This window comes from Antechinus flavipes, chromosome 3 (assembly GCF_016432865.1).
Source record: "Antechinus flavipes isolate AdamAnt ecotype Samford, QLD, Australia chromosome 3, AdamAnt_v2, whole genome shotgun sequence".
Taxonomy (NCBI): Eukaryota; Metazoa; Chordata; class Mammalia; order Dasyuromorphia; family Dasyuridae; genus Antechinus; species Antechinus flavipes.
The window spans coordinates 503,139,087-503,166,255 of NC_067400.1; the positions used below are offsets into that span (position 1 = coordinate 503,139,087).

General features: G+C 36.5%; 2 protein-coding genes across 2 annotated transcripts in view; one reads left to right on the forward strand and one right to left on the reverse strand.

Annotated features, from left to right (window-relative positions):
- The window catches only part of LOC127554955 (protein NPAT), a 50,599-nt gene extending 32,057 nt beyond the window's left edge, over window positions 1-18,542 (reverse strand). Inside the window, exons 1-3 of the mRNA XM_051986932.1 lie at window positions 18,377-18,542; window positions 7,417-7,535; window positions 1,298-1,358 (exon numbers count right to left, since the gene is read on the reverse strand). Coding sequence (XP_051842892.1) covers window positions 1,298-1,358; window positions 7,417-7,535; window positions 18,377-18,413 — 217 coding nt within the window. The 5' untranslated portion in view covers window positions 18,414-18,542. The remainder of the gene's footprint in view (window positions 1-1,297; window positions 1,359-7,416; window positions 7,536-18,376) is intronic.
- A 149-nt stretch (window positions 18,543-18,691) lies between these two features.
- Window positions 18,692-27,169, forward strand: part of ATM (ATM serine/threonine kinase) — a 121,122-nt gene continuing 112,644 nt past the window's right edge. Inside the window, exons 1-4 of the mRNA XM_051986938.1 lie at window positions 18,692-19,041; window positions 22,981-23,082; window positions 23,162-23,274; window positions 26,208-26,353. Of these exons, the coding sequence (XP_051842898.1) occupies window positions 23,011-23,082; window positions 23,162-23,274; window positions 26,208-26,353 (331 nt within the window). The 5' untranslated portion in view covers window positions 18,692-19,041; window positions 22,981-23,010. The remainder of the gene's footprint in view (window positions 19,042-22,980; window positions 23,083-23,161; window positions 23,275-26,207; window positions 26,354-27,169) is intronic.

Genomic DNA, 27,169 nt, shown 5'->3' on the forward strand with positions numbered 1-27,169 from the left:
TCCATAAAGTTGTAATGTTTCCAAAACCAAAACTAATAAAATTCTCAGCTTATGTAAAAGAAATTATCTTAATATTTTTGGATGCTTCATGTTACAGGCTTAATTATAGTTGGAAACTTAGCAGAGGACATCTATAGCTGACATCTGTATAGCGCTTCGTATACATTATCCCATTTGATCTTCACAATAATCTTATAAGGCAAGATAATGTTATTATCCTCTTTTTCTAGATGAGGAAACTTAAGCTTACTGAGCAGTTAAATGACTTGCCCAGGCTCACAAAGTTGTTAAGAGCCTAAGGCAGTATTTTTGAATTGGTTTTCCTTATTCTAAATTTAGCATACTTTTCATTATGTTATCCTGTCTCTTTTCAAAAATAAATTAAATAAAAAAGTTATAAGCATTAAAGAGGAAGAGGGACTAGATTTATTATTTCAATGGTAGAAGAAACTTCCCAGATTGGACACTGAGTAAATTAATGTAGGCTGGCATCTTCTCTACAAGATATTGACTTAAAGAGTTGATGGGAGACTTGAGAATTATATGAGTTGGTCACAAGGCTTATCAGACCTTGAATACTTCCTATAACATACTGGTTTCTAGGCTTATTTCTTCTCTCAGAGGAGCTTAAACTAAATATATTTTATTTCTCCTCTCAGAGGAGCTTAAACCAAATATAAATATATATGTATGTATGTATGTATGTATATATATATATATATTTCCCAAATCTTTTATCTAGTTAGCTTAAATTCCACAGCTTGCTGCAGCATATAAATTGATATTTCAGGATACTAAACAGCCTAGAATTTATATTCTGGAGAACTGAACTAAAATCTCTTTGAGGTCCTCACTCCCTGTAGGATGAGTTGACCAAATTATAGAAGCAAATTAAAATTTTTCTGCTTTAAAGTTTTTAAAAGTTCTTAAAAAAAAAAAATTTCAAGGGGCATCTAGATGACACAGTAGATAAGACTACCAGCCCTTAAGTCAGGAGGACTTGAGTTCAAATCTGGACTCAGACACTTAACATTCCTAGCTGTGTGACCCTAGGCAAGTAGCTTAACCCCAAATGCCTCAGGAAAAAAAAAATTTCAATCAGTGACCTACTCTAACACATTTTTTCATCATGCAGAATTTCCTTTCATAGCTCATCAAAACAAATTACTGTTCCACCCCCTTCAGCAAAGCTAGCTCTCTATCCACTGTGCTAGGCAAAATAAATGACTTTTTAATAAAGCAAATACTCTGCAAACAGAAGAAATTCTAAACTCTTTCATTCATTCAAAATTCCTACCTTTTGCTTTCATAGCTACATATTCATTCAAAATTGTTGTCAAATTTTTTCCAAATAAAGACTGGAAAGGAAAAAAAAAGACTAGTTATTATCATTAAGACATATCAGCACTAATAATATTTCATACTTCCATAACATTCACCCAGATTGTTATATTAAAATGTAGGAATGCTGGCAAGCTTTTAGGGGAAAAAAACAAATAAGACTTAAGGAATAACCAAATCCAGGTGAATCTGAAAAAAAGGCCCCCTAAGGGCCATTTTTTAACTATGGGAGTCTGACCTGGAGTTAAGAATGCTAATTTATGACCTGATAATAAGAGCTCTACAGGAAGCAGAGCTCCAGACAAAACAACTGCTCAAAACTGGTCCTTTGTCCTCTCATTATGGGAATTTTAAATTCACTTACAACTATATCCCAGGCAATTAAAGGTAAGAATGGGAAAAGTGAGTGAGGGTTACTTGCTTTGGAATGCTTTCCAATGAAATCTTAATTTTACCAGAAGTATTCTTTAATCTGTCTTAGTTCTAGTGACTTCCCTATGTTGGTTATTTCCCCTTTATTATGTATATAATTTGTGCATAGTTTCTTGCATTACTCTACCCTACCATTAGATCGTGAGCTTGTAATACACAAGGATTGTTATTTGACTTTTTTTGTACTTTTAGTGCTTAACAAAGTTCCTGGCCCACAATGACTGCTTAATAAATACTTACTGAAAGATGATAAATCTTGGAAAGATTTAGGCTAGAAAATGACTTGGATATAGAATATCAAATGAAAATGTTTCTGTAGATTTATGATTAAAATGCAATTTTACCATGTAATAAACAAGCACATACAAAGTAAAAACAAGATTAAGTTTTTGGATAAGGAGAGCATAAGTTGGGAGGAAGAACATTAGGTAAAGGCCTTATGTAGAAAGAAGAATATGAGTTGAACTTTGAAAATTTCAAAACAAACAAACAAACAAAAGCATTCAATAATTCCAAGAGGCAGAAGTGAGAAAGGAATGTATTCTAGGTATCTTTAGGAATCAGGAAGTGCAAAGCACAGAAAGGGTAATTAATTGTTCCGTGTGAAGAACAGGGAAAAGGTCAATTTGACCAGTGATGAGACTGAAGAATGTGTCATACACATAAGACTAAAAAAGTAGGTTAGATTCATGTTGTGAAGAGCTTTAAATGCCCCAAAGAGGTATTTATATTTTATCCAAGAGGCCAAGGTTAAATTCACTGGTCCTTATTCAAAAGTGGCAGGGAGGTTTGACATGGTTAAACCTACACTTTAGCAGATGTACAGAGAATAGATTGATAAAAGAAAAGAGGAGGCAGACTGATCAGTTAGGAGGCTATTATATTAGTATGGGATGGAAAGGATAAGGATCTAAACTTAGATGGTTTCCATGTGAATGGAGAAAAGGCTGTTTCAAGAAATGTGGAATAGAATTGATAAGATTTGGCTACAGATTGGCTATAAAGGTTTGAGGGAGCATGGGGATTTTGAGAATGACTTCAAAGTTGTGAACTTGAGAGAATGAAATAGTGGATTTTCTGAAAGGGAAAGGTTATTAGAGAAAAGATAATGAGATCTGTTTAAATGTCAGGAGCTAGATACACAGAACTGGGAATCATCCTCATAGCAACAATTGCTCTAGTGGGAACTGATAAAAGTAATTAAAAGACTTTAGAGACCAGGGTGTCTAGGACAGAGTCTTGGGAGAGGCATACCTAGTTTAGAAGTAAGATATAGATTATTATTCAGCAAATGATTGGTAGAACCAAGAGAAAGCAATATTTTAAAAAAGACTCAGAGAAAGCATCCAAAAAGTGAAGGGGACTAAAATGTCAAATCCTAAAATGTCAAAGAAATAAAAAAGGATGAAGATTGAAAAAAAGGCTTTCTATTATGTGACAAGAGGTTATTGGCAATGTGAGACATGGTAGTTGACTAAGTAATGATTTAGGAAGTCAGATTGCAAGGGGTTGAAAATTAGAGGAAAGAAAATTGAGACTGAATGCATTTGGCTTTTTCTAGAAGTCTAACTGTAAAAGGAAAAGAATGTTATAAATGATAACTTAAGGAGACAGCAAAGGGAAGTTTTTTCCTTTATTTTAGACATATTTGAATCAGCAGAAAATGAGCAAGTATATAAGGAAAAATATCGTAGAGGTCATAAGTTAGAAGAATGGGAGGAGGTGGGATCAAAATTAAAAGTGGAGAAGTTGACCTTGGGTGAGAAGAACCAGATCTCAATCATAGAGTTTACTCTAGTAAAGGAGGAGGTTTTCAGATGTACAACAAAGAATAATTAACCTCTATTCCTTTATAAAATATAAGGTGGGGTTTCCTGCTGAAAGGATAGTAAGAAATTGAAGAGTGGAAGACTTTAAGTTTGAAACAGCTATTGAGACTAACACAATTAATTAGGGAAGAAAATGATCTTGCTGTAGTAATGATAAGATAACATGAATTTGTAGTAGTAAACTAAGTTGCCACAACTCCATTAGCAGCATCGGGTAGCAACGTGAGCAGGAGTGAATGTAGAAGTAAAGGGTTTAGGGGCAGATGGTTATAACATTGAACTGGTTAACTATAGAGTCAAGTCTGAGGACAGGAAAAAAGTGAAGCCAGAACAACATTAACAGCTGGAAGAGCACTGAGCTTTTGAGATAATGAAAAATCATGATGAAGGAAAAAAAAAAAAAAGAAACTTAGGAGAACTGAAGGATAAAGATAATTGGACTCATAGGAAGTTACAGAAGTGGAATATTTGTGAGAGAGTAAAAAAAAAATTTCAAGAGTGGTCGATGGGATAAAGGATTAGGTCATGGGCAATTCCAAAAGATTATTGATGAAAAAGGCTATTTACCTCGTAGAAAGAAGTAATGGAGTCTGAACACAGAATGAAGAATACTGTTTTTCATTTTCTATTTTTTTCCCCATGGGTTTCTTTCTCTGAGTCTGTGTCTCTTTTACAACATGACTAGTATGGTAATAAATTTTGCATGTGTGAACACATATAATCTACATCAAACTGCTTACTATCTCAGGGGAAGGGAAGATGAGGAAAAGAAAAAACAAATTTAGAACTCAAAATTTAAAAAAGTATGTTAAAAATTGTCTTTACATGTAACTGAGGAAAAATATATTTTTTTCAATAGTATCTTATTTTCCAATTACATATAAAGATAGCTTTCAACAATCATGGTTGGAAGATTTTGACTTCTCTCTCCTCCCTGTTCCCCGTGACAGCCAGCAATCTGATATAGGTTATACATGTATAATCATTTAAAACGTATTTCTATTTTAGTCATATTATGAAAGAAAAATCAGAACAAAAAGGGAAAACCTTCAGAGAGAAAAAGCAAACAAACAAAAAAAAAAAGGTGAAAATAGTATGCTTCAATCAGCATTTAGTCTCCATAGTTTTCTCTCAGGGGGTAAATGACATTTTCTTTTCTATCTCAAGTCTATTGGGATTTTCTTAGATCACCCTTGCTAAGAAGAGCCAATCCATCACAGTTGATTATCACATGATCTAGCTCTTACTGTGTCCAATTTTCTCCTGGTTCTGCTTACTTCACTCAGGATCAGTTTATGAAAGTCTTTCCAGACTTTTCTCAAATCAGCCTGCAATTTTATTTTAAAGGATTAGGTCATGGGAGTTGAAAAGATTGAGAAATTGGGAAGTTAGTTTGAGTAACAGCAATATGTATATATTTTTAGTCCCCTCATATATAGTTTAGTGTAGTTTAGTATACCTAGTTGGCTAGGTATAGACTCTTTTACAAAGGAAGGAGAATGACTTGGTAGGAAGAAGATAATTGCTACCAGAATCTGGATTGGGTAGGACTTGGACAATTCCCATTCTAGAATTACTATTCTGGGTTGGGAGGAGAGAGTGCCACAAAGAAAAAATACAACAAGCCCTGGAAAGGATAACAGAGATGTAGTATCTTTTTAATTTTTTTGGCAAGAAGTGAAAGGGAAACCTAGGTCTTCCCAAGTGGCAGAAGATGGAAGGAACAGAAATCTAAGATAAAAGAGAAGTCAGCTATATATACAAGAGTGGATTTATACAAGAGAGGATTCTTGAAGATACAACAGAAGGGGAAGTTAGAGTAAGAATAATTTAATAAGATACTAGGAAAAGCATTTTTATTGCTTTGTTTTTCCAGAGGTACTTTTCAAATCTAACTGTATTCTTTATTTATGTCCTTAACATTGTGTGTATATTATCCTACTTTCGTAAGTTTTAGTTCTAATACATTTCTTTTTGTTATGTCTTCACTACTTCATAGATTTACATACCTTTTTTCAAAAAAGAGTATGAGTTATTATGTAAAATAGCCATTATTGTGGCATAAGTGTATTAGAAGCATAAATGAATAAGGAGAGTCTCACTAAGGTAGCTGAGTGGAAAAAGTATTGTATTTGGTTTGAATCTCAGTTCGTTATCTACTAGTGACTTTTTTTTCATCTATCTGGGCCTCAAATTCCTCATGTGTAAGATAAGGGGTTGGAACAGATGATCTCGAGTTCCCTCCTAGCACTAAATTTATGATCCTATATTTCTATGTAGTTAAGATTCTTAGGTTTATAAAGATGTGTCATTTGGTATCTTGGGCATTTTAGTATTACCTATTGGGAATATATTCAATTAATACAAAAAAATGCCACCTTTTGAAATAAACACCAGTTAGATGGCTACAAAGCCTAAGTAGCTGTCTGATGTTGTTCACATGTGAGAGTCATGGAGGCACCATTTTGAAATAACTTTCTAAAGAATGAGGCAGAGGCAGAGCTGTAAGTCAAAGGACAGACTTTACAAGAAGAGTGTATGGTAAGAATACCTGGTCTCTTACTGGTCTTTTTTAGATGCACAAGTATCTGGCATAAACAAAACCATGTCAGTATATGGTGTTAACTCTAGTTTCCCTAAGGCTATGCTTTAAGTATGATACTAGCTGTACATATTTGCTAAAGATCAGTCAGTTAAGAATGTAAGACTCATCACCAGTAAGTTGATTTGGTGACAAATTTTTTTGGCCTTAACAATCATGAAACAAACAAACAAAAAACAACAACACAAAATGCTTTACACTTCTGTTTAACTTTCTTCCACTTCTAAAATAAAGGTGAAAAGCAATGGGTAGAAAGGGGGAAGGAGGTACTTAAGAAAATCAGTTTTTAAATTATATATAAACATTAACTTAGCCTTGGATACTTAAATGAGATTCTTGTTCTTGAGGAAGCCATTCACATTAATCTTAATAAGACATCTGTTCATTATAGTGTTCAAAAATAGTATTTGCAAATAACAACCATGAAAATAACTGCAGCTCATACTCAACACTGACTGCAGAAGATGAAAATGTAGAAAAATTTTACGACAAGATGAACAAAACTTTCAAATTAATCAACATATATTTTGATAGACAAAGCAGTATGAGGTAATAAAAAAGAATTAGCCTCAGTGTAGGGAAGACCTGGTTTAAAGTCCTGCCTCTAAAACATATTGGTTAATAGATTCTAGGTAGGTCACCTAACCTTCCACTGACCCTTGATAAAATTATAAATAAAATTATAATACCAATATTTTTCCAGTGGTATAACTGAACAACATAGTCTCTAAAGAATGAAAATAAAGATTACTAAAGACAAAGGGGAGGTATATGGGGCGGGCATGAGCAAGTTGTGACACATTATATATAAGAAATTATGTAGGAGAAATTATATAAAAGATGAAATGAGAGAAATTTATTGTTTGAAAAATATTTTCTTATGTGATTGGTCACATAAGAAAAATAAGGTGTAATCAATGGACAGCCTGAATGCTCCATTGATATCCATATGTTGTTCCTAAGCAAGTTGGGTAGCATCCCATGGTAGTTTTTGAGGTCATGGACAAGAGTAGAACATGATGGTCAGATGTGGAGATTGTTATGGTTATCCATACTGAAGAGATTATAGAGCCACTGGAGAATGAAGCTAAAAAAAACAACCACATAACTTCCCCAAACTGATGATTTCACTGACTGAAGAAATTTTAAGATAAAACTTACCCTTTAAAATATTTTAGTGTTAAATGAATCTTAAGAGATCAAATGACTCACCAGCAAGCAGGCTGGAATAAAACCTTCATCTGTATAATGTTCTGCATATTCCTTTAAATTTGAACTTTCTAAAATGAAAGTTTGGCAGGTAGAGATGAGATTTTCTTGTTGTAAATAGCCTAAATAAGACAAAAACAAATAGAAAAAAAGAAAACAACAAAACAGATTAGCTATCACGTTCAAATTATACTTTGATAAGAAGAAATAAAATGAAGCAATTCAATACTTCCAGATTAACTTCATATTCATTAAACACAATACATAGAAATAGCAAATAAAATTGCAGAATTTAGTAAAAATCCCACAGCACACAAACAACAAAGTCCAGAATCTAGTAGCTTATCTGTGGAATACAGCTATAAACATTGTGAAGTTTTCCTTTCTAAGTTTAGTATAAACTTGACAAACTGAAGAAATATTAAGTGCTCATTGGGTACAATAAATTACAGTAAGCTAGAGTAACACAAAGTATATCCAAGGCATAGCCTTTATTATAACAGAACTTAAAGAGTAAAAGAATATATACTCAAAAAACTGCAACAGAAAATATGAAAAATGTGTGTGTGTGTTCTTGGAGGAAAAAAAAACACTCACAAAGTTTATAAAAGAATCAATATCATATGTATAATTTATATCAAAGAATTACAACAATAATATTTTCTTTACTTTCAACCCCAAATCAACGAGCATTTAAAAAATCTGAACTTCATTGATGGTTTTTACATCACTGCCACTTTCAAATAACTTTTCAAAACAACTACCACTTTTACCCCACTCCCATAAAACCTCTTTTGAAACAAAGAAGCATAAAGGAAAATAAACCAACACATTATGTGTAATATGTCTACGTCTGTACCTATTACCCCTCATTTGTTTACATTTGCTTTACATTTTTCATTAATGTGTTTTATAAATAAAACAAAAATCCCCATTATGATATTTATATATCTGCCTGTGAATTTTTTTTTTTTTTGACAAGGGGAAGTTTCCTACATATGAAATTAGTTACAAATCAAGTCCACAAGTCTTTGTGCATTTACTACATACCACTGTACCCTTGTTGAGCACTGAGGAGCCTCCTCCCATCCCAAAAAAATAAAAAGGCCTGGCTCTCAAGAAACTCATGTTCTAATTGGGAAGACAACTGCACATGTACTCTGTGTGTCTGAAATGCACTTATGTGCATACACACACATGTGCATACATTATATGTATGTATGTTTCCATATGAGTGTACCAAGATTCACAACTCCCATGAAAATACTAAATGTATGTAGGGATAGAGGATATTATTTCATGTCACAGAAAAATTAAGACACAAAGGATTCATACAAGCTCCTAAATGAAGAAGGAAAACACCTAAGGTATATAGAGGAGAGTACAAATACATACCAAAAACACGGTACCTTTTAAAAGGACCTGAACTTGAAGGCAACATTCCAACATTTCTTTGAAAGCTTCCATATATGATTATATTCATCGCCCCATCCCTGTACTACTAGTGCCTGTTAACTGTCTGAAGAAGCAATGTTCTGCCTACTTGGACCTATACTGTCTGATAATTCTTAATTATTTCTCCCTATATCTATTTTCCAGGGTAGCTAGTTTTCTGATGAGATATTTCGATTTCTTTCTCCATTCTTTTGATGACAATTTCTTTTTTTTTCTCAGTGTGCCTAGGACCATACTGCTAGTATCTGATGTCAAATTTGAACTTGGGTCCTCCTGACTGCCCTATCGGCTGTATCCCCTCAGCTGCCCTTGTTTTATTCTTTCTTGATGTCTGATGGAGTTTTAGTTTCCACTTTCCCATTCTAATTCCTAATGAATTATTTCTTCAGTGAACTTTTATATCTTTTTCTATTTGGTCATTTCTACTTTTAATGAATTAATTTCACCAGTGATGTTGTGTGCCTTTTTTCCCATTAGGCCAATTTTTTAAGGTGTTATTTTCTCCAGTATTTTTAATATGCTTCTTTCATCAAGTTTTTTCATAATTTCCTTGCATCTCTCTCATTCCTTTTCCCATTTTTTTTTTCTTCACCACTGTTACTTGTTTTGAAAATCATTTCTTAGCTCTAAGAATTCTTGTTGGGCATATGGCCAGTTCATCTCACCCCCCGCCCCCCCCCACCACTTGTAGGTATTTTGTATATTGATCTTCCCTGATATTACAATAGTGTATACTGCTCAGGTTCTTTTTAATTTTCCCAGCCTATTTCTTGACTTTAAACTTTATGTTCAAGTTAAGATCTATTCCTGAGAGAAGGGGAAGAGAGCTGGGGAGAGGTGAGGGGACAGACAGGGGAGACTACTCCAAGCTTGGAGTTTTTTCTATACTGCTGTTTTCAGAGCTAGTTTTGGAGGTTTAGAACTTTTTGGTGCTTCTAAAGTGGTATTATCTGGGCAGACATGTGGCCATTCCTCTACTGTTTTGCATTCTGGTCCATACCCTGGAAGGACTCTTGATTCCTTTTAGTCAAAAGTGGTACTGCCCTGAGGGATGCCTGCTCCTTTAAGCAAGGAGCTTACAATTTAATAGGGAAAGTAACATGCAAAAAAATATATACAATGTAACATATAGAAGACAAGATTTGAGTTGGGACCTTAAAGGAAGCCAGGGAGGTCAGTGATCAGAACAGAGGAAGGAGAACATTCCAGGCACAGAATTCCAGTGCATTGGGGGATAGTCAGAGAGAAACATCCCTAGAGAGTGAGAAGTCCAGGACAACTCTTAGGTTGTGAACCTAAGGGACTGAGCAGAAGGTGCTACTCTCTTGTTCTTCCTGCTTTCTGAAGAAAATCCATGATATCATGGGATGTTGTCATGTCTTATTCATGAAGTGGATTTAATTGAAACAGAATTGTACAATGTCACCAGCCCCTTCTCTCTTACATCAAAGTCCAATGGCAAAACAAAAGTCATGACTGATAACTGTAAAAGGCTGAAACTCTTGAGTTAATGTACTGAGGTTGAACAACTGAGCACTTAAGACTAATTACCAATTGGACAACATTCTATAAGCATATGCTTGGAAAATGGCCCTTCCCACTATCCTGGCTCGATAATTGGTGTATACAGAGAATTGTAGGAGGGACGAAGGGGTGGAGTTAGACTAGCCAGGGTCACTTCTAGGCAGGAGACAAAGAGGAGAGGGCGTGAAGATTCTGTGTCCATCCAAATCAATCCTACCCCTAAGACCAAGAATAAAGATCAAGGACTTTTGCTTATCCTGACTCCGGCTGATTCTCTAAGGTATCCAGGGTGCTAACTTGGTCATCACAGATAACGGTCCCTAGATGCAGTGAATGCTCTTCACATCTTTGATGTCTGACCAAATTCTAAGTGTTCCATGGCAACTGAAACAGGTGTACCAAAGATCAGTCCTGAAAAGAGCATGGCAAGCTTTCATACCAGAGATGCTAGTCCTCTGTGATTAACCCACACATCCCAGGTCACTCTCTATCACAGCAGGGAAGTTAGATGAGGGAGAGTGTGTGTTGGAGAAGAAAATAACAAAACTGTTACTTGTGGAAATGTTGAATTTAAAATATCTACTGGACATTTACTTTGGGATGTCTGCAAAGCAGTTGGAGATGCTTAAGGGTAGGATTTAGGAGAGTTTGTGACAAGATAATTTTCAGAATCACCAGCATAGACATGAGAATTAAATCTAAGGAAGTTGATGAAATCATAAAGTGAAGTAATATAGAAGAGGACCCAGGACAGAACTTTCAAAGGAGATCTATGTGATTAGGGGACATAATCTGAAGAAGGATTCAGTAAAAGAGAGAAAAAGCAGTCATATTAAGTAGGAGGACAACCAGAAGATAAGAGAAAGTCCAGAGAGAAGAAAGTTTAAGAGAAAGCATAATTAATAATGTCAAAGTTGCAGTAAGGTCAAGGAGAATGAGGAAAGAGAGATGGCAACTAAGAGTAATGAATGCCTTATTGTTAAAGATTAAGATGAGAGGGAGGAGAGAAAGTGGAGGCACCAATTATAGACAATATTTTTGAGAAATTTATCTACAAAGAGCAAGGGTAGAAGAGATGTAGGATCCATCGGGGATGGCAGAAGGTTTTTTCAAGATAGAAGAAAAATGAGCATGTTTGTAGGCAGTAGGAAATGAGCCAACAGTGAAGGAGTTATTGAAAATAAATGTTAGAGCTGACAGAGGGAACATTTTTTGGAGAAGGGATGAAATGTGAAACATGTAAACCAGGGGTAAATGCTGGTAAGGGTACTTCATTATAAGACAAGAGTGAAGGAGAGAGTGGCATAAGGCTTGAATGGCTGGATAGAGAAAGGGAATTTAAGGTGGGTTTTTCCCTCTGTAAAATGAAGCAAAGTTCTCAGCTGAGAAAATGGAAGGAGAGGAGTCACTGGAAATTTGAGAAGGGATGAAAAAGTCCTGTTGTAAATTCTTCAGCCTCCTCAGACTACAATATAGGAACTCATTCAGAAGCCTCCCCCCACCCCACAAGTATTTCCTCACATGACTGTCCTTGCTCAAAATTCACTTTCTTTCCTTACCTAAACCCAAGAGTTATTCATTTTAACTACACCTCATTTGCTTTCCAATACCTTCCTCCCTAGTTCAACTCATTTCTCGTTACACTTTACCCTTGGACTGCCCTGACCATACATCTTCATAATTCTAATCATCACCAACTGCAAGAAGTTTAGTAAATATGCTAGCTGGTGAATTAAGAATTCATGTCATCCCATCTCAATCAAGCTTTTACAGCCCTTATATTTCTCCCTAATTAACCCCCTATCTCATTCTCCCCAAATCCCCCCTTTTATCACTTGAAGATCTTGCTTCTTACTTGACTGATAAAATTAAGGCCATTCAACCAAAGCCCTAGCTTCTTCATTCTCTTCATCTTCCATTGTCCTTCCTTCCCCTATTCTTCAATAAAGGACAAATCTCCCATAATTTACTTCATTCATTCATCTCCATGAATCCCATCTTCAATCATCCTTACTTTCTCTAATCTTCAGCCTCTCCCAATTTCCTCTCCCCACCTTTAAAACAAGCTCATCTCTTCCCCATCCTTAAAAATACTATTTCCTACTATTTTCTCAAGCTAACATTCTACATCTCTCTTTCCTCTCAGCCAAGCTATTTGAAAAAGTTGTCTGTATTTAATTGCTTTCACTTGTTCTCATCTCAATCACTCCACAACCCTTTACAATTTAACTTGCAACCTCAACATTCAACTCTTTACAAAGTTACTGATGTGCAATTGCACATTCTTATGGTCTACTCTCAAGAAGGAAAAGCCTTCACCTAATATTGATTATATTTAATATTGCTGACTGCCCTCTTCTTCAGGATACTCTGACCTCTGAGTTAGCATGACATTAGTCTATCTTGGTTTTCCTTCTACTTGCCTGACTGCTTTTTCTCAGTCTCCTTTATTGGCTCACTATTCATATCTTGTCCCCTGCCAAGGTTCTATACTGAGCCCTCTTCTCCCTTCTACCCCTGGTCATGTAACTTTATTGGATACCAAGACCACAATGATTTATCTATCATTTCTATGAAGATGACTTGCAGGTTTATATAACCAACTCCAGTTTCTTACCTAGGCTTCAGTCCCACATCACACATTACCCATTTCAAACCAAATGGACCAAAGACATCTTAAAAATCAGAAAGTCTAAAACTCAACTCATTGGGATAGTTTCCCAATTTTTGTGAAAACTATCAGCACCACATCCTTTCATACACCACATATCCTGAGGTATGTAACTTTAAAAATGTCCTCCTTAAAAAAACTCATTTACTCTTGCCCATCCTATATATCAAAATAGTAGTCAAATCTTGTCATCTACCTTTATAACACCTCTACAATCTTAGCCCTTCTCTCTGCTCTCATACACCTACCACTTTAGTCAAGTCCTCATCATCTCTTCTGCCTGTTCTCCCTCCAAGTCTCTCCCAACTCCTTCATACACTACCAGCAAACTAATTTGACTGTTCCTCAACCAATTCTAGTGGCTTTTTAAAGTCTCTAAGATCAAATATGAACCTCTCATTGGCTTTTAGAGTCTTGAACAACCTGGCCCCAGTTGTCTTTCCAGACTGGGTGGGAATTACTATCTCTTTCACATTTTGCAATTAAGTCAAAGTGACAGCCCTTCTTCACTCAAATCCAATTCATGGGCATGTTGTAGTATCATCTCCCTGATATCATTTGTCTATGGAAGAACAAACAACAACCTTTGTGAGTAAAACTGGCCCACACATTGGAATTGGGCAGTTGGAAGATTGCTTCTTTCCTTTCTTTCCCTCCTGTCCTCCCTCTTGCAATATAGAGTATTATACCCTTATCTACAGACGTTCTTAAAAGCATCTTTTTTCTCTTTTGTATCTCTGAACCCTCCCAAGGTATCTTAGGATTAATTGTCTAGATTTACTTCTTAAGGACCAAGCCTTAAACCAAAACTAATCCAATTCTCACCAGCCACTAAGAGGTCCTAGGCCAAGTCCCACTTGGTCATTGTTTGGGTTCTGATCAACTCAGTTTGAATGTAAATAGTAATCATTTCTCCTTAGGCCAGAAACCCTGAGAGTGTTTCCCTCAAGATTCATTCATTTATAGATTTTTTTGGACTAGGAGAAAGAGGAAATTATTTGCCTCACTTGCTGAATGGGTGCAGCCTCAATCAAAAAGGCCAAGGTCTCCCATTTTATCCAGGGCCATTTCCAGCCATTTTGATCTCGTCACTGGATCCAGATGTCTCTGTAGGGGAAGTGAAGCACAGCGCTCCTTCACTAAATCAAAATCACTTGCAGGTCATGACATCACTTCCCTGATGTCACGGTCCTTTTCAAGAATGAAGGACAAACAACAACCTTAATTACAAATGGTCTCTTGACTCCATGTCTTCCTTTAAGATGTGGTTCAGGTACCATCTTCTGCATGAAGCATTTCCTTCAAATAGCTAATATTCTCCCTCCCAAACTATTTTGGAAATATTTTTATTTATTCATTTTGTATTTGTGTGCTTGGATGTTTTTTTCTCTTTCCACAAATATATTTGTTTGTATGTATACAAATGTGCGCATACATGAACAGCCTATTCCATTATAATGTATTCTAATTGAAAGTAGGGATTGTTAAGTTTGTTTCATTCCTTTTACTTGCATTCCCAGTGCTTGGATACAGTGCTTGTCACATAGTAAGCCAAAATACTTATTGACATTTTCTGTTTTATTCTTTTGTTCCTAATTGACAAAGTTGTGGATGTCTATGCAATGGAGAACTTAAAAGCAAGTGAAAATAGACTAAAACATATTCTGAAAAATGAACAGAAAGAGAAATATGAAAAATCTTTTTGGAGAAATGTATCGTTAAAAGATGGGCCATTCACCAGGCAAGAGGTACAGAGAATTGATGGATAGCCTGTATGCTCCATTTGTACCCACATGATATCAAGAGATCTAACTAGGATGGTAATGTGTGCCTGCTAATTCAGGAATCTGAAGCTAATAGATTGCGAAAGTTCATGATTCTGAGTTACAGAGTGCTAAGTTGATCAGTAGTCCTCATTAACTACAGTACTAATATAGTTCTTTACCTCCAACTTCCCTGAACAGGGAACCAGAAGGCCTATGGGAACTGATGGTGGTGGTAGTGAGTGAACTGATGCAGGTTAGAAAGAATGGCTCAAATCGCTTGAGCTGATCTTTAGTGGGATTGGGTCTATCCCATGAGTAGCTGCTGCACTTCCAGGCTGGGTGAGACTGAGAGAGACTAAGACCTCCTTCCCAACTCCTCACTAAAAAGAGGCAAATTTTGAAGGTTCTCCATCTATTCATTAAACCAGGGGTCATCAAACTTTTTAAATAGGAGGCCAGTTCACTGTCCCTCAGACTGTTGGAGGGCCAAACTATAGTAAAAACAAAAATTTTGTTTTGTGGGCCTTTAAATAAACTTCATAGCCCTGGTTGAGGGGGTTAAACGTCCTCAGCTGCTGCACCTGGCCCGCAGGCCGTAATTTGAGGACCCCTGCATTAAACCATAGTTAGTGCACAATAGCCATTATTTTAACCAATACCTAAAAAAGAATCCCTGCTACATCACCTTCAAAAAATTGTGTCATGTTTGTTTAAAAGTGTTCAATGAGAGAGAATCCATTACCTTCAGAAGCAACTATATTTTATATTAGGAAATATATTTGTTAACAAGGTCCCTCCCCATATCAAATCTAAATGTGCCTCAGCAATTTCTGCCAACTGTTCCAAGTTCTCCTCTTTAGATTAAAAAAACAAACAAACAAAAAACATGTTATGTCACTTCCACATGACTATCCTTCAATTGCTGGAAGATATCATGTTCTAAATATCTCATCTCCTATTTCACCTAAAATGACCTCTAGATGACATTAACTCAAGCCCCTTCACTCTCCTCTTCATCACCCTTTGCCTTTGGATACTCTTCAGTTTATCAATGTCCCTTCTAGTTTCTAGCAGCCATTACTCTCTATCTCTAGAGGTGATTATGACCAAGGCAAAGTATTCCTGAAAGATATATCTCAAAAGCTGACTCAAGATCTACTTCACTTTGGGGGGGGGGGGTATTATCACAGTATAGGTGCACGGTGAGCGTGTAGTTCACTAAAACCCTCAGCTCTTTTTCAGGCCAAATATGGTATAATTATGCCCTCTTCATCTTGCATTTGTGAAAGTAATTTCTTGAGCCCAAGTAAAGAGTTTTTTACATTTACCCTAGCTGATTTCATCTCATTAGGTTTGGTCAAGCTAATCAAGATTTGGGGGTTCTGATTCTGTTATAAAATGAGTTAGCTATCCTCCTAGCTTTGTATTATCTGAAAATCTGGTAAATATGCCATCAAAGCTTTCATTCCAGTCATTGATTAAAAACTACTAAATGAACAGTGAAGAACAAAGGACAAATCCCAGGAACAATCTATTACAAGAAGACATCAGACCATAAATAAATATTCTGAGTATGGCCATATCCCCAGTTCTCAATTACTTTATCACTGTCCACCTTACATCTCTACTAAATCTCCTACCTGCCTTACTTGAGTTTAAGTCACCTGCTCCAGATAAATTATTTCCCAAAATATTAAAAGAGTAGATATGATGGGAGCAGCTAGGTGGCGCAGTGGATATAGCACCAACCCTGAAGTCAAGAGGACCTGTTCAAATGTGATCTTAGACACTTAACACTTCCTGTGTGACCCTGCAGCAAGTCACTTAACCCCAATTGCCTCAGCAAAAATTTTTTTTAAAAAAGTAAATATCAATAGACCTGATTTCTAAAAGATTACGGAAAAAAGAAAGGTGCCACAGGAAAGGAGCATAAATACTGTCACAATTTGGCAAAATTCAAGGAAAGATTATTAGAGATAGTGAACATCTAGAATAAAGCATCACTAACAGCCATCCCGAATAGATCTCCTGTGGAGGATGCACTGGATGAAGACAAGTACATAGGATGAAAAAATGTGTACAGGTTCTGATTTTCATGGATGGAGAGAATATCTCCATAAAGCTATAATATTCAAGGTAATTTCTAAGAATGCATTACTTCAGTTGGATATCAGATCTTCTCCTCAACTAGAATCACTGAATGTAAACTAACTAGACAAACTAGCTGTATTTCAGAATCTTTATGTAAAATGTCAGTGTTCCCAGGGAAAATATGTCATTACATATTTTGGCAGAACAGGGCTTTGTCTGAGCTCTATATCAATACATACATAACTCTAAAACACTCTGGCATTTACCTTTATCACTGTCATTTGGGATTCACAAGTCAGTCTTAAACTTTGGCAGTATCAGTCTGACAATAAACATTTATCAAATACACTTATGTGCCAATTACTGTGTTAAGTTCTCAAGATACAAAGGAAAGTAAAAGCCCCAGCTTCCCAAGAATTCACAATCTAATGGGGAGACAACATGTAAGTAACTACGTACAATCTATATACAGGATGAACTGGACACAATCAACAAAGAACAGATTCTAGAGAATTAAAGAGATGGGATTTCAGCAGGATCTCGAAGGAAGCCAGGAGGCAGAAATGAGGAGGGAGAAAATTCCAGGTATGAGGGGCAGCCAGTGAAAATGCCAGGGATAGACTGCATCTTACCTACAGCTCCCTTCAATATTAGTTGAAAAACAAATTTAAACATATATCAAGTCTCTGTCATAGGCTCAGATTTTGAAAATATAGGCGGCTCAACTCAGGAATTCAACTGTGGATTCATTTTCAAAGAATGTAAAAACACACAAAACAAAAAAATACAGAAATAAAGCCACCAAAAATGGAATGGCCCACTTCATCAATGCAACAAAAGCTGGACAATGGAACTGAGCCATCCAAATGGAAGAATATCCGATCAGGGTTAAAAATGAATCCCCAACCTGCCTTTTCTCCTTGCTAGAAAATTGGAAGAGTAACTGCGCTGGCTAAGGAACGTGGGGCAGCGCCCGAGGGGCAGTCGGGCCGAGGCAGCCAAACGCCTTCTGGAAGAACTCCCAAATCCCGTGGCCCCGAAGGAAAGCGTCTAGAAATCGGAAGGTGGCTCCTGTGGGCGCTCCCCCAAAAGGCCCTCGCTTGTCCTGGCACGGCCCTTAGGCCGCCCAGCCTGGCTCTGATGCGGATAACTGAGTGCAGGCAAGGAAGAACCATCTCCTCCCCCACATTAGGAGCCTCCCCGAGGCCGAGCTCTAATTCTCCCGCCTTGCCTCCAGTCAGGGTGAGTGAGTGTCTGTCTCCCGGGAAGCCGCGGAAGAAGTGTCGCACTACTTGACCCAGGGGGTTTCGGGCTCCCTTCACCCCCAGGGCTGAGAAGCCGGTTGAGCTCAGAGGCAGGGAGGCTCTGCCTCTCCCTCGCCCTCCCCCACCCTTTCTGTTGAAGGGTAAGACGGAGATCCGCGGACCAGCTCGGTCTGCCCCGAGGCGCCACTCACCCAACACTAGCCGGGCTACGTCGGACGGTAACAACATGATCAGGCCTCTGGAAGGACTGAGACCCCGGGCACGTCTCAAAAACCTTTCGCGTAGCAACACCGACACGGCATCTCTCGGTCCCAGCCGCGGCGTCAGCTGAGGCACCGAACCCCGAGGCAACTCGTCCCGCCCCCTAGTTCCAATGCAGCCAATCGCTCCTAAGGAGAAAGAAAGGCGCGGAAACGTGCCCCGCCCCAACACTGAGTGAAAGGAACATCATTTCCGCTCAGGGATAAGGAAGGCGGGGTGGGGGAAAAAAAAAAAAATGGAGGTTGAGCCGTTATACGCCTGCGCAGTATATCTTAATGAAGTGCTTGATGGAGCATGGTCCTTCTATTAAATCGTCGCGTCCTATTAGCGAACCGCCGCCTTATAGAGTGAGGCGGGGAAAGGAGGGGACTAGTGGTACGCCTGCGCAGAGGGAGTCAACAAATGCTACGACCTCTCTGGATTCTCCCGCCAAGAAGGGAGACTGCACGCTGATGGTTGTTTGAACCCGGAAGTGGGAACTGTAGGGTGAGCTTGGTGCTTGTGAGCCGTTTGCGAGTGGGGAGAAGAGGCTGGAAGGAGAAGGGCGGACCTAGGCGGCCTTCCTTCTAGAGGCTGCCGTCTTCGGATCCCTGCGGTAGGGGGCGAGGAAGAGCGCGTCCCACTTCCATGGGTTTTGGGGGTTTTGCTGCATGATTTGGAGGTCTGCGGTTCCCCCTTTCTCAGGACCGCTCATTGCCACCCTGCCCCCACCTGGCGTCAGTGCCCCGAGATACCCCTTTTTCCTTGCCTGGACGCCGGGGCGGAGCCGAGGGGAGTATTTTAAATTCCCTTGAGAAGGGATGGTGAAGGTGGCCACATTCCCTTTCCTCCCCAGTTTTCCACCAGCCCAAGAAGGCGAGCCCAACGTTTTCAGCCAGTTTTTTCCAGGCTCTTCCTTCCCTCGGAGTCTCCTCTCTCTTGACTCTCTTGACTGGTGATTTCTTTTTTTTTTTTCTTTTCTTTAACTGCCTTTCCCATTCACACAGATTTCCTTTCTGGACTCATGGAGACCTTGTTCCTGGTCCGCAGGGTTGATGCAAGCTGCCCCAAAAGGGTGACCCGTTCTCTAGGATGTTGTCTTCCTCTTGTAGTAATTAAGGATTCTGTGTGATGCCATGAATCTCTGGGAGGTGGGGGACGAATACCCTAGCGCTAAGCTCCTGAAACCGAATGTGATGGGCTTGAAATTATAATTATCAGTAAATATTTCATTTGTTACCTGTTTAAATACTTACCAGGTCGTGCAAAAATTTCTCTGGTGCATGGGGTCGTGAGTGGAAAACATTTAGGAAATCCTGCTAGAGTGTCTAGACAAACCTGCTTACCTTGTGAATTGGTTTCTGAAATGCAGAGTATTGTAGTCAGTTTTTTAATTGTCAGTCATAGTTAAGTAAGAGTATAGCTCCTTAGAAGAGAACCTGGAATCCTAGAGAGATTGAGTGATTTGTCCGAATGGCAAAGCCCAGGATTAATAATAACATATTTATAAAAACACTTAATATGTACTAGGCACTATGCAATTATTATCATATTTCATCTTCATAGCAATCCTGGGGATAATTGTCCCCATTTTATAAAGATTTGCCTGGGGTCACAGAGCTATTGAATGTCTGAGGATGCATTTGAACTCAAATCTTCCTAACTACAGACCTAGTACTCTATCCACTTTACGACTTAGGTGCTCAGATTACCAGCCATGTTTGTGTACTCTTTGTAGCATGTCAGGAGCCCCTAGCTTAGATGTCTCTTCCTCCATCGTTTTATTATTAGGACACACGCTGTTTGCCAGAGTTAACACCCAGCAAGCAGTCTGTGGCCTGAGTTTAGTATTGTACCAATCCTTTGCATTCACCTTGTGGATGAACTCTGCCATGGCAATTATTTTATTTCATATTTAGTTAACTGTGGTTTTGATAGGCTGCGTGAGCTGGTTTTTTTTTGTTTGTTTGTTTTTGTTTTGATTTTTTTAAAAGAGTTAATAGTAGTTGCAGAGCTGCTTGTGCCATGACTGTTTATTTGGTCAGGGTTGGATAAGAATTTTTTATACCAAGATAGCTAGATCATATATTTTCATTCATTTCTTGTGTATTGTTAGTGAATTTTAAGCTAATATTCTGAGGCAGTTCATTTCTACTTTTTGGTGAATGAATGAAAACACATTCATTAAACTCATTTTGTGCCAACCAGTATGTTAAAGTGAGTCAGCCTTTTTCTGCTGGAATTATGTTCTAATGAGGGAATCCTCACAGATAGGGAAGTGATGCCTGAAAAGAGTAAAGCCAAAGGGAGTAAGTTTTTATTTAGGGTAATTAATTCTGTGTTCTTTGCAGAAGTATTTATGGAGTTCTGAAAGGGTTATTTTTCCCACAACTGAAAGTGAAAGTGGTAGGGCTGGACCGTTGTAATGAGGGGAAGTGTCCCATGCAAGTCTTATGAGCAAAAAAAGGTGTCTTGGGGGCTTGCCTGCTGTAATGATCTCTATTAATCAAAAAGGACCTGGACCGAGCTAGTAGTCTCTTGCAGTTTTGGCTTTCTGTCAAATCAGAGCTGCATATTCTTGGGACTTCGGACTAACTCAATATGAATCATAAATAACTAATATTTACAATTACTTAGTTTTTCCTAAGACCGTTTGATTTAGATAATGGAAAGATCAACTGAGCTCAGAAGTCATAACTATTTAGTGATAGGTGCAAGATTTTATTTCATTTCTTCAAATTTCAATTTATTATAAGAGAAAATAGGTTTAAAAAAGCATGGGAAGGATTATCCTGAAAAATAATAGGTAGGATATTATGGAAGCTTTAAAATATTGGAAGAGCTTTCATGTAAAGGAGATTAAATTTAGTTTTAGTAGTTAATAATTAAAACTCACCTTTGTTATTCTTATAAGAAAAGGATTTTGTAGACCTTAAAACAACCCTATGAGACAGATAGTGCAAGTATTATTCTCATTTTATAAAAGAAAAAACATGGGATTGAAAGGGTGTGATTTGTATGATTCATTAATCAGCAGTTTTAAATCTTCTATGTGCCAGGCACTGGACTAGACCATGCAAAAACATATTTGGAACAAACTCCCCTCGAGCTTATATTCTATGAGAGAAACTACATATATCTATCTACATATAAGTAAATACAAAGTATATACAGAATGAATAGAAGACAATAGGTTTGGGGAAATGATCAAGACTGGTTTAGAATAGAAATTGCTATCTCATTTGAGTGTTGAATGAAAACCCTCTCCTTCCTTCCCCATCTCTATATGTTTATTTATAGTTAAACATTATTGTAAGTGGAAACCATTTATTTTGCAGAAGTATTGTTTTAGTCTATTCCTTAGGGGAAAGATGGAAACTTAACTGGGTTCAAATCCTACTTCTGCTACTTTTAATTCAAAGAATAATTGCTACAAGGGACCCTTTTTGTCATATATTTGTACTGAAGAATTGCTTCAACCTTTCAGCAAGGGTAATCTAGCACTTGGAAAACTTGTGAGAAGAAACCATTACTTCCTTAGCTAGTACTATTTCTTGATAGCAGTTATTATGAAGATTTTTCGTACATTAAGTTAGTATCTGAAAGCCTAATACTCTTTTACATGACAGATCTTCAGATATTTATCCTTATCTATCATGTTGTGTCCTACCCACTCCCACCCTTTCTTATCTAGACTTCCTGTGCCTACTTGCAGTAATTGGGGGTTACTCTTAGTCCACAGTGGAGGTAAGATAGTGGAAATAATCCAGAGCTTAGATTTGGCTCTTACTGCTTATGATTGACATAATTAATCTGAGTAATTGTTAAATATATTAATTATTAGAGGGTCAAGGATTATACTACAGTAGGCCTGATCTTTCAGCTTTATATTTAGTCATTAATGATTGTTCTTTAGGTCAGATGGTTTAACTTATTATTACCTCACCTCTCATTTAACCCCATCTCTCCATTTTATTCAGAAGGAAGCATGAGACCCCCAGGTGAATTAGATGGTTTAACTTATTACCTTTAACCCCTATCTCTCCATTTTGTTCAGAAGGAAGCATGAGACCCCCAGCTGAATCATTTAACTTCCCAGAGATGCTTTGCTCACTGTGTGACAGGCACATGCTGGAGACAAAGCTTTAATGAAACAATTCTTGCCCTGAAAGTGTGCATTTTATAGGAAGTGCCATTGAACAGATTATTTCTCACCCTATTCCTCATACTTACTTATCTTCACTCTGATGGAGTCCTTCAACTTGTTAACTTCATTGTGTTCGAGACTATTATTCTTACCTTGACGTCACTTTCCTCTCCTTCCAACCTTAGCCCAATTATTAACCATTTTAGCGCTAGACTGCCCTGTCATCTTGTCCTATCTTTACTATCTCTTGCCAAAGCCCAGTCCTAGATTACTTTCAGTAGCATGATTCCATGCTTACTAGCAAAGTGGAAACTTTTAAGAAGCAACTAAACAGTAGACTCCTGGTTATTCTATTTTATGCTTAATTTGTGTTATGATTTCTAGTATTACCTTGTTTTTTCCTTTTAGATCTCTGTTGCGTGGATTAACAACTTGAACATGAGCCTCGATTTACATGATTTACTACTTTGCTGTCGTCAACTTGAAAATGACAGAGCTACAGAACGAAGGGTAGTAAATGACATCAATTTATACAATGTTCTCATTTACAATTTACAATTTACAATAACTCATTTAAATATATTTTCAGAAAGAAGTTGAGAAATTCAAACATTTGATCCGAGATCCTGAAACAGTTAAACATTTGGATCGGAATTCTGATTCTAGACAAGGAAAATACTTGAACTGGGATGCTGTTTTTAGGTATTTTTTTTTTTAATAAATTTTTCTCCTTCATTTTCCAACTATCATTTGTATAATTTAATGTCACCATTAATTTTCTTTTCATGCATTAGACACTATTTTACCATTTTCTAAAAAGCTTAACTCAGTGTTTTGCATAAAACAATTTCTTGCTAAGTTGTAATTAGCTCAAAATATAGTAAAAGTATTATTTTTATATGAAGAATTTAAGAAGATTAAAAATTGGATATATTTTTCTTTTGTTAACTGCTAAATAAAATCTTTTAAAAACATTTTAATATCTTCTATGTTGATTACAAAAACAATTGAGTTGTTGGAATGACACTGATTTTATAATTTTATGATTTCAAATTATAGTATGTAAATAAAACTGCTTAGGTGTCTGAAGATTTTATAGAAGTATATGAAGTCATCAGTAAGTAATGTTCCCCAACATGATTAAAATGGGTGATAATTTGAAATGTGTTTAACTAGGAAGAAAATGAGAATAATGTTATAGCAATTCAATTAAAATCACTTATGCCAATATAAGAAAAAGGTTGATTGTTACAAAGTTGCAGCAGCATTTATTTGTTTAGGATAATTAATTTGAAGTCAAAAGATAAACCCATTAGAGGCATGAATCATATAGCTTTGTAAACAAAAGTTGTAATTTTTAAATTGATTTTTATATGATTTAGTTTTGGGGAATAAATTTCTTCACCCTCCCCTACCCAATGAACCATCCCTTATTACAAAGAAAAAAAATTGATAGAAAAAAAGAACTCAGCAAAATTAATACACCTATCAATAGAGTATGAAGATATATGTGGTATTCTGCACTAACAGTGTCCTACTTCTGCAAAGAAGGAAAAGAAGTGAATATTTTAAAGTAGTTATTTCCATTTCCATTGTTGTTATAAATATGATTATTGTTTTCTTCATTCTACTTCACTATGCATCAGTTCACTATATGTCTTACTTTCCTTTTCTGAAATTCTTTATATTTCATAGTGATATTTCATGTTATTCATGTCCTCAGTTCATTTAACTACTTCCTTACCAGGATGTGTTTATTATTTTGTTTTCAGGTCTTTGATAAGTGAAAAGTCAAACTTTCTGAGAGAAAAATGACTTAATGGCTTGATAAAATGCTTCAAATGGAAATGATAAAAATGCTTCAAAGCAAATCTGAACCCATTTAGAGTACAACTTAAAATTTAGCTGAATTTTATTGGCAATCTGCTTTTCTAGTCATACATATCCTTGAATGATATCTTTGACATTACTTTTTGTCTACAAGTCTTCATTTTTACTGCAGTCTACTTGAATGTCCCTGATGGCTTTCTGTTGCTCTTTGGATCACTTGCAGTTTGCTACATCTGAGATTTTGATAGTATTCCTTAATCCACAGCTACATAACATCTCTAGGAAGATACTGGAATTACAAAATTGAAAAAATGGATTTTGGTAAAAGAGAATCATTACAAGATGTTACCCAGATTCCAAATGCAGTTAAGCCTGTCCTTGTTCTGTTAGGTTTTGGATTGTTTATTCTTCATCTTAATTGCCAAAATGTATCTACTGATAAAGTTAAAGGAATATCCGTGATCTAGGTGATATTTAAGGGTTTTTTGTGGTTTTAGACCTCTGACTATATTAATACAAGGAAATTTCTTTGCAACTTGAGTACTTGAAGTTGAATGATTTAAATGTCAGTTTCCTATGTGTAGAATGAAAGTTGGTCTATGTGGTCTCTTGGATTCCTTCCAGCTTTAAATCTCTGATCCTGTGATATAGTTAACATATGTCAGAGTTGGGACTTGAACTCTACACTCCAAAACTAACTCTCTATTCACATTGTATGTCAGTTAATAGGCATTCTTTGCTTGGTTTTCCTGAGTGAATTTTTGTGTTAATTTCTTTGAGCAACATGAATCTAATTGAGAATAACTTAGAGTATTCTGGAGTTTTCAACATAGTCATTATATTTTAGCATTATTAGGTACAAACGGGAGCACTTGAAAAACAGCTTCTTTAAGAAGTTCTTCCATTTCTTTGCTTTGGTACAAGATAATCACTGCGGGGGAGTACCTTTGGGGACAATAAGTCTTATGACTCACTTGATAATAATCATGAAATGATTGTTTAATGAAGTTATTGTTGATTGCATCTAACAAGTAAAAATATCTATGATCTTAACATACACAAGGGAAATCCATTATTGGAATAGAAGCTAAATATTTTGCTCCATCAAGTCACGTGGTTCTTTTTGTAAAAAAAGAAGAAGAAGAAGAAGAAGTGGTGTAGCTGATGCTGTTTTTCTCATTTTTTTTTAGAAAATACATTTTTGGGGGTATCTTTTGTTTTTATATTGCCTAGATTTCCCCTTATGGCCCTCCCTTCTATCTTGGGCCTTTTTTTCTCTATATATTTTACTTGGTTATCTTACCAGGTCTTAACTGATTCAGATATCATTTTTATGTAGATGTTTACATCTCTGTATTCAATTTTAAACTCTTCTTGATCTTTGTTCTCACATCACTAACTTCCTTTTTGGACATCTTGAATTGGATGTCTCGTTGTCATCTTGAAAATAGTAGGTTCAAAATAGATTCATCTTTCCCCCCAAAAATTCTTAATGCTGCTCAACTCTTTTTACTGTTGAGGGCACCAACACTCTTCCTGTAAGTCTGTGTCACAGTTTTCCTGTCATTTCTCACTTGTGCTTATACCACATATCTAACTGTTGTCAAATTTTGTCCTTTCTACCTTTACAACATCTCTTGCTTGCATCTATTCTCCCTTTTCACAATTGCCATAGCACTACTAATGGGGTATTAGTTGAAATTAAACACTTAAAAGAATACTTTTTAGTTGCATGGACTTTTGAAAGATTTTAAAGGAAACCCTGCAGAAGATCATTTTTAAAAAATAAATTTTTTTTCTTGAAGGTTTCTGCAAAAATACATCCAGAAGGAAACAGAATGTTTGCGAACAGCAAAACCAAATGTGTCGGCTTCAACACAAGCTTCCAGACAGAAAAAGATGCAAGAAATTACCAGCTTGGTTAAATACTTCATCAAATGTGCAAATAAAAGTAAGGGACATGCTATATATTCGTTGATGGATTGCCTAATGGTCATTTGCTTTAGTTTGAACATGGTGAAGGAAAAGTTAGGTGATTGTAACATTCTGGTTAGCTTTCTGGAGGTCTTTGGACTAGTCTTCGTTTTAGCTGAGTAATCACCATGAGAATAGCCAGGGATAAAGTCCAAATTCTTTGTCTCCTGACCAGTCTGTCTCCTTGTCTGGGGTCCGGGCTAGCTTTCTGGAGGCCCTTCAGATGGGCCTTGGTCTCAGTGGAGAAATGAGAGATGGAGTGAATGTCTCTCCTTGACTCCAAGAAGTTGAGCTCCAGTCCTCTGTTTTCTGTTTGAATCATCCTTACCTTATAGTCTCTATCTTGTACAGTCTTTGCTATGATTTCTTTTTAAGTTGCATGCAGTAGTATATTGGAATATTCTTTTTCTCAGTTTTCTTAATAAAATTAATTATTAGGTAAGAAAAAGTAATGGGGGAATATAGAATAGTAAATATAATGTTCTCAGTATTGTTTATAAATGTGTATTTCATCACTAGTTAGAATATTTGTTCTCTTATATTTCTGTACTTCAAAAGAGCTGTGTTTTCATCAACATAGTTATTATCTGTAATGACAAAAACTGCAACTTCAACAGACCTTGGAGGGTTTCATAAATTCCTTTGGGAAAAAAAAAATTACTTGGGAAAAAAAGTAAAATTAACTTTGTTCTTGTCTCAACTGTTATCTAATTTTTCCTGACACAAATGAATACAATATATTGCATCTTCTTTTTATTCATCTATAAAATAGAGGAATTGGTCATGTTTGGCT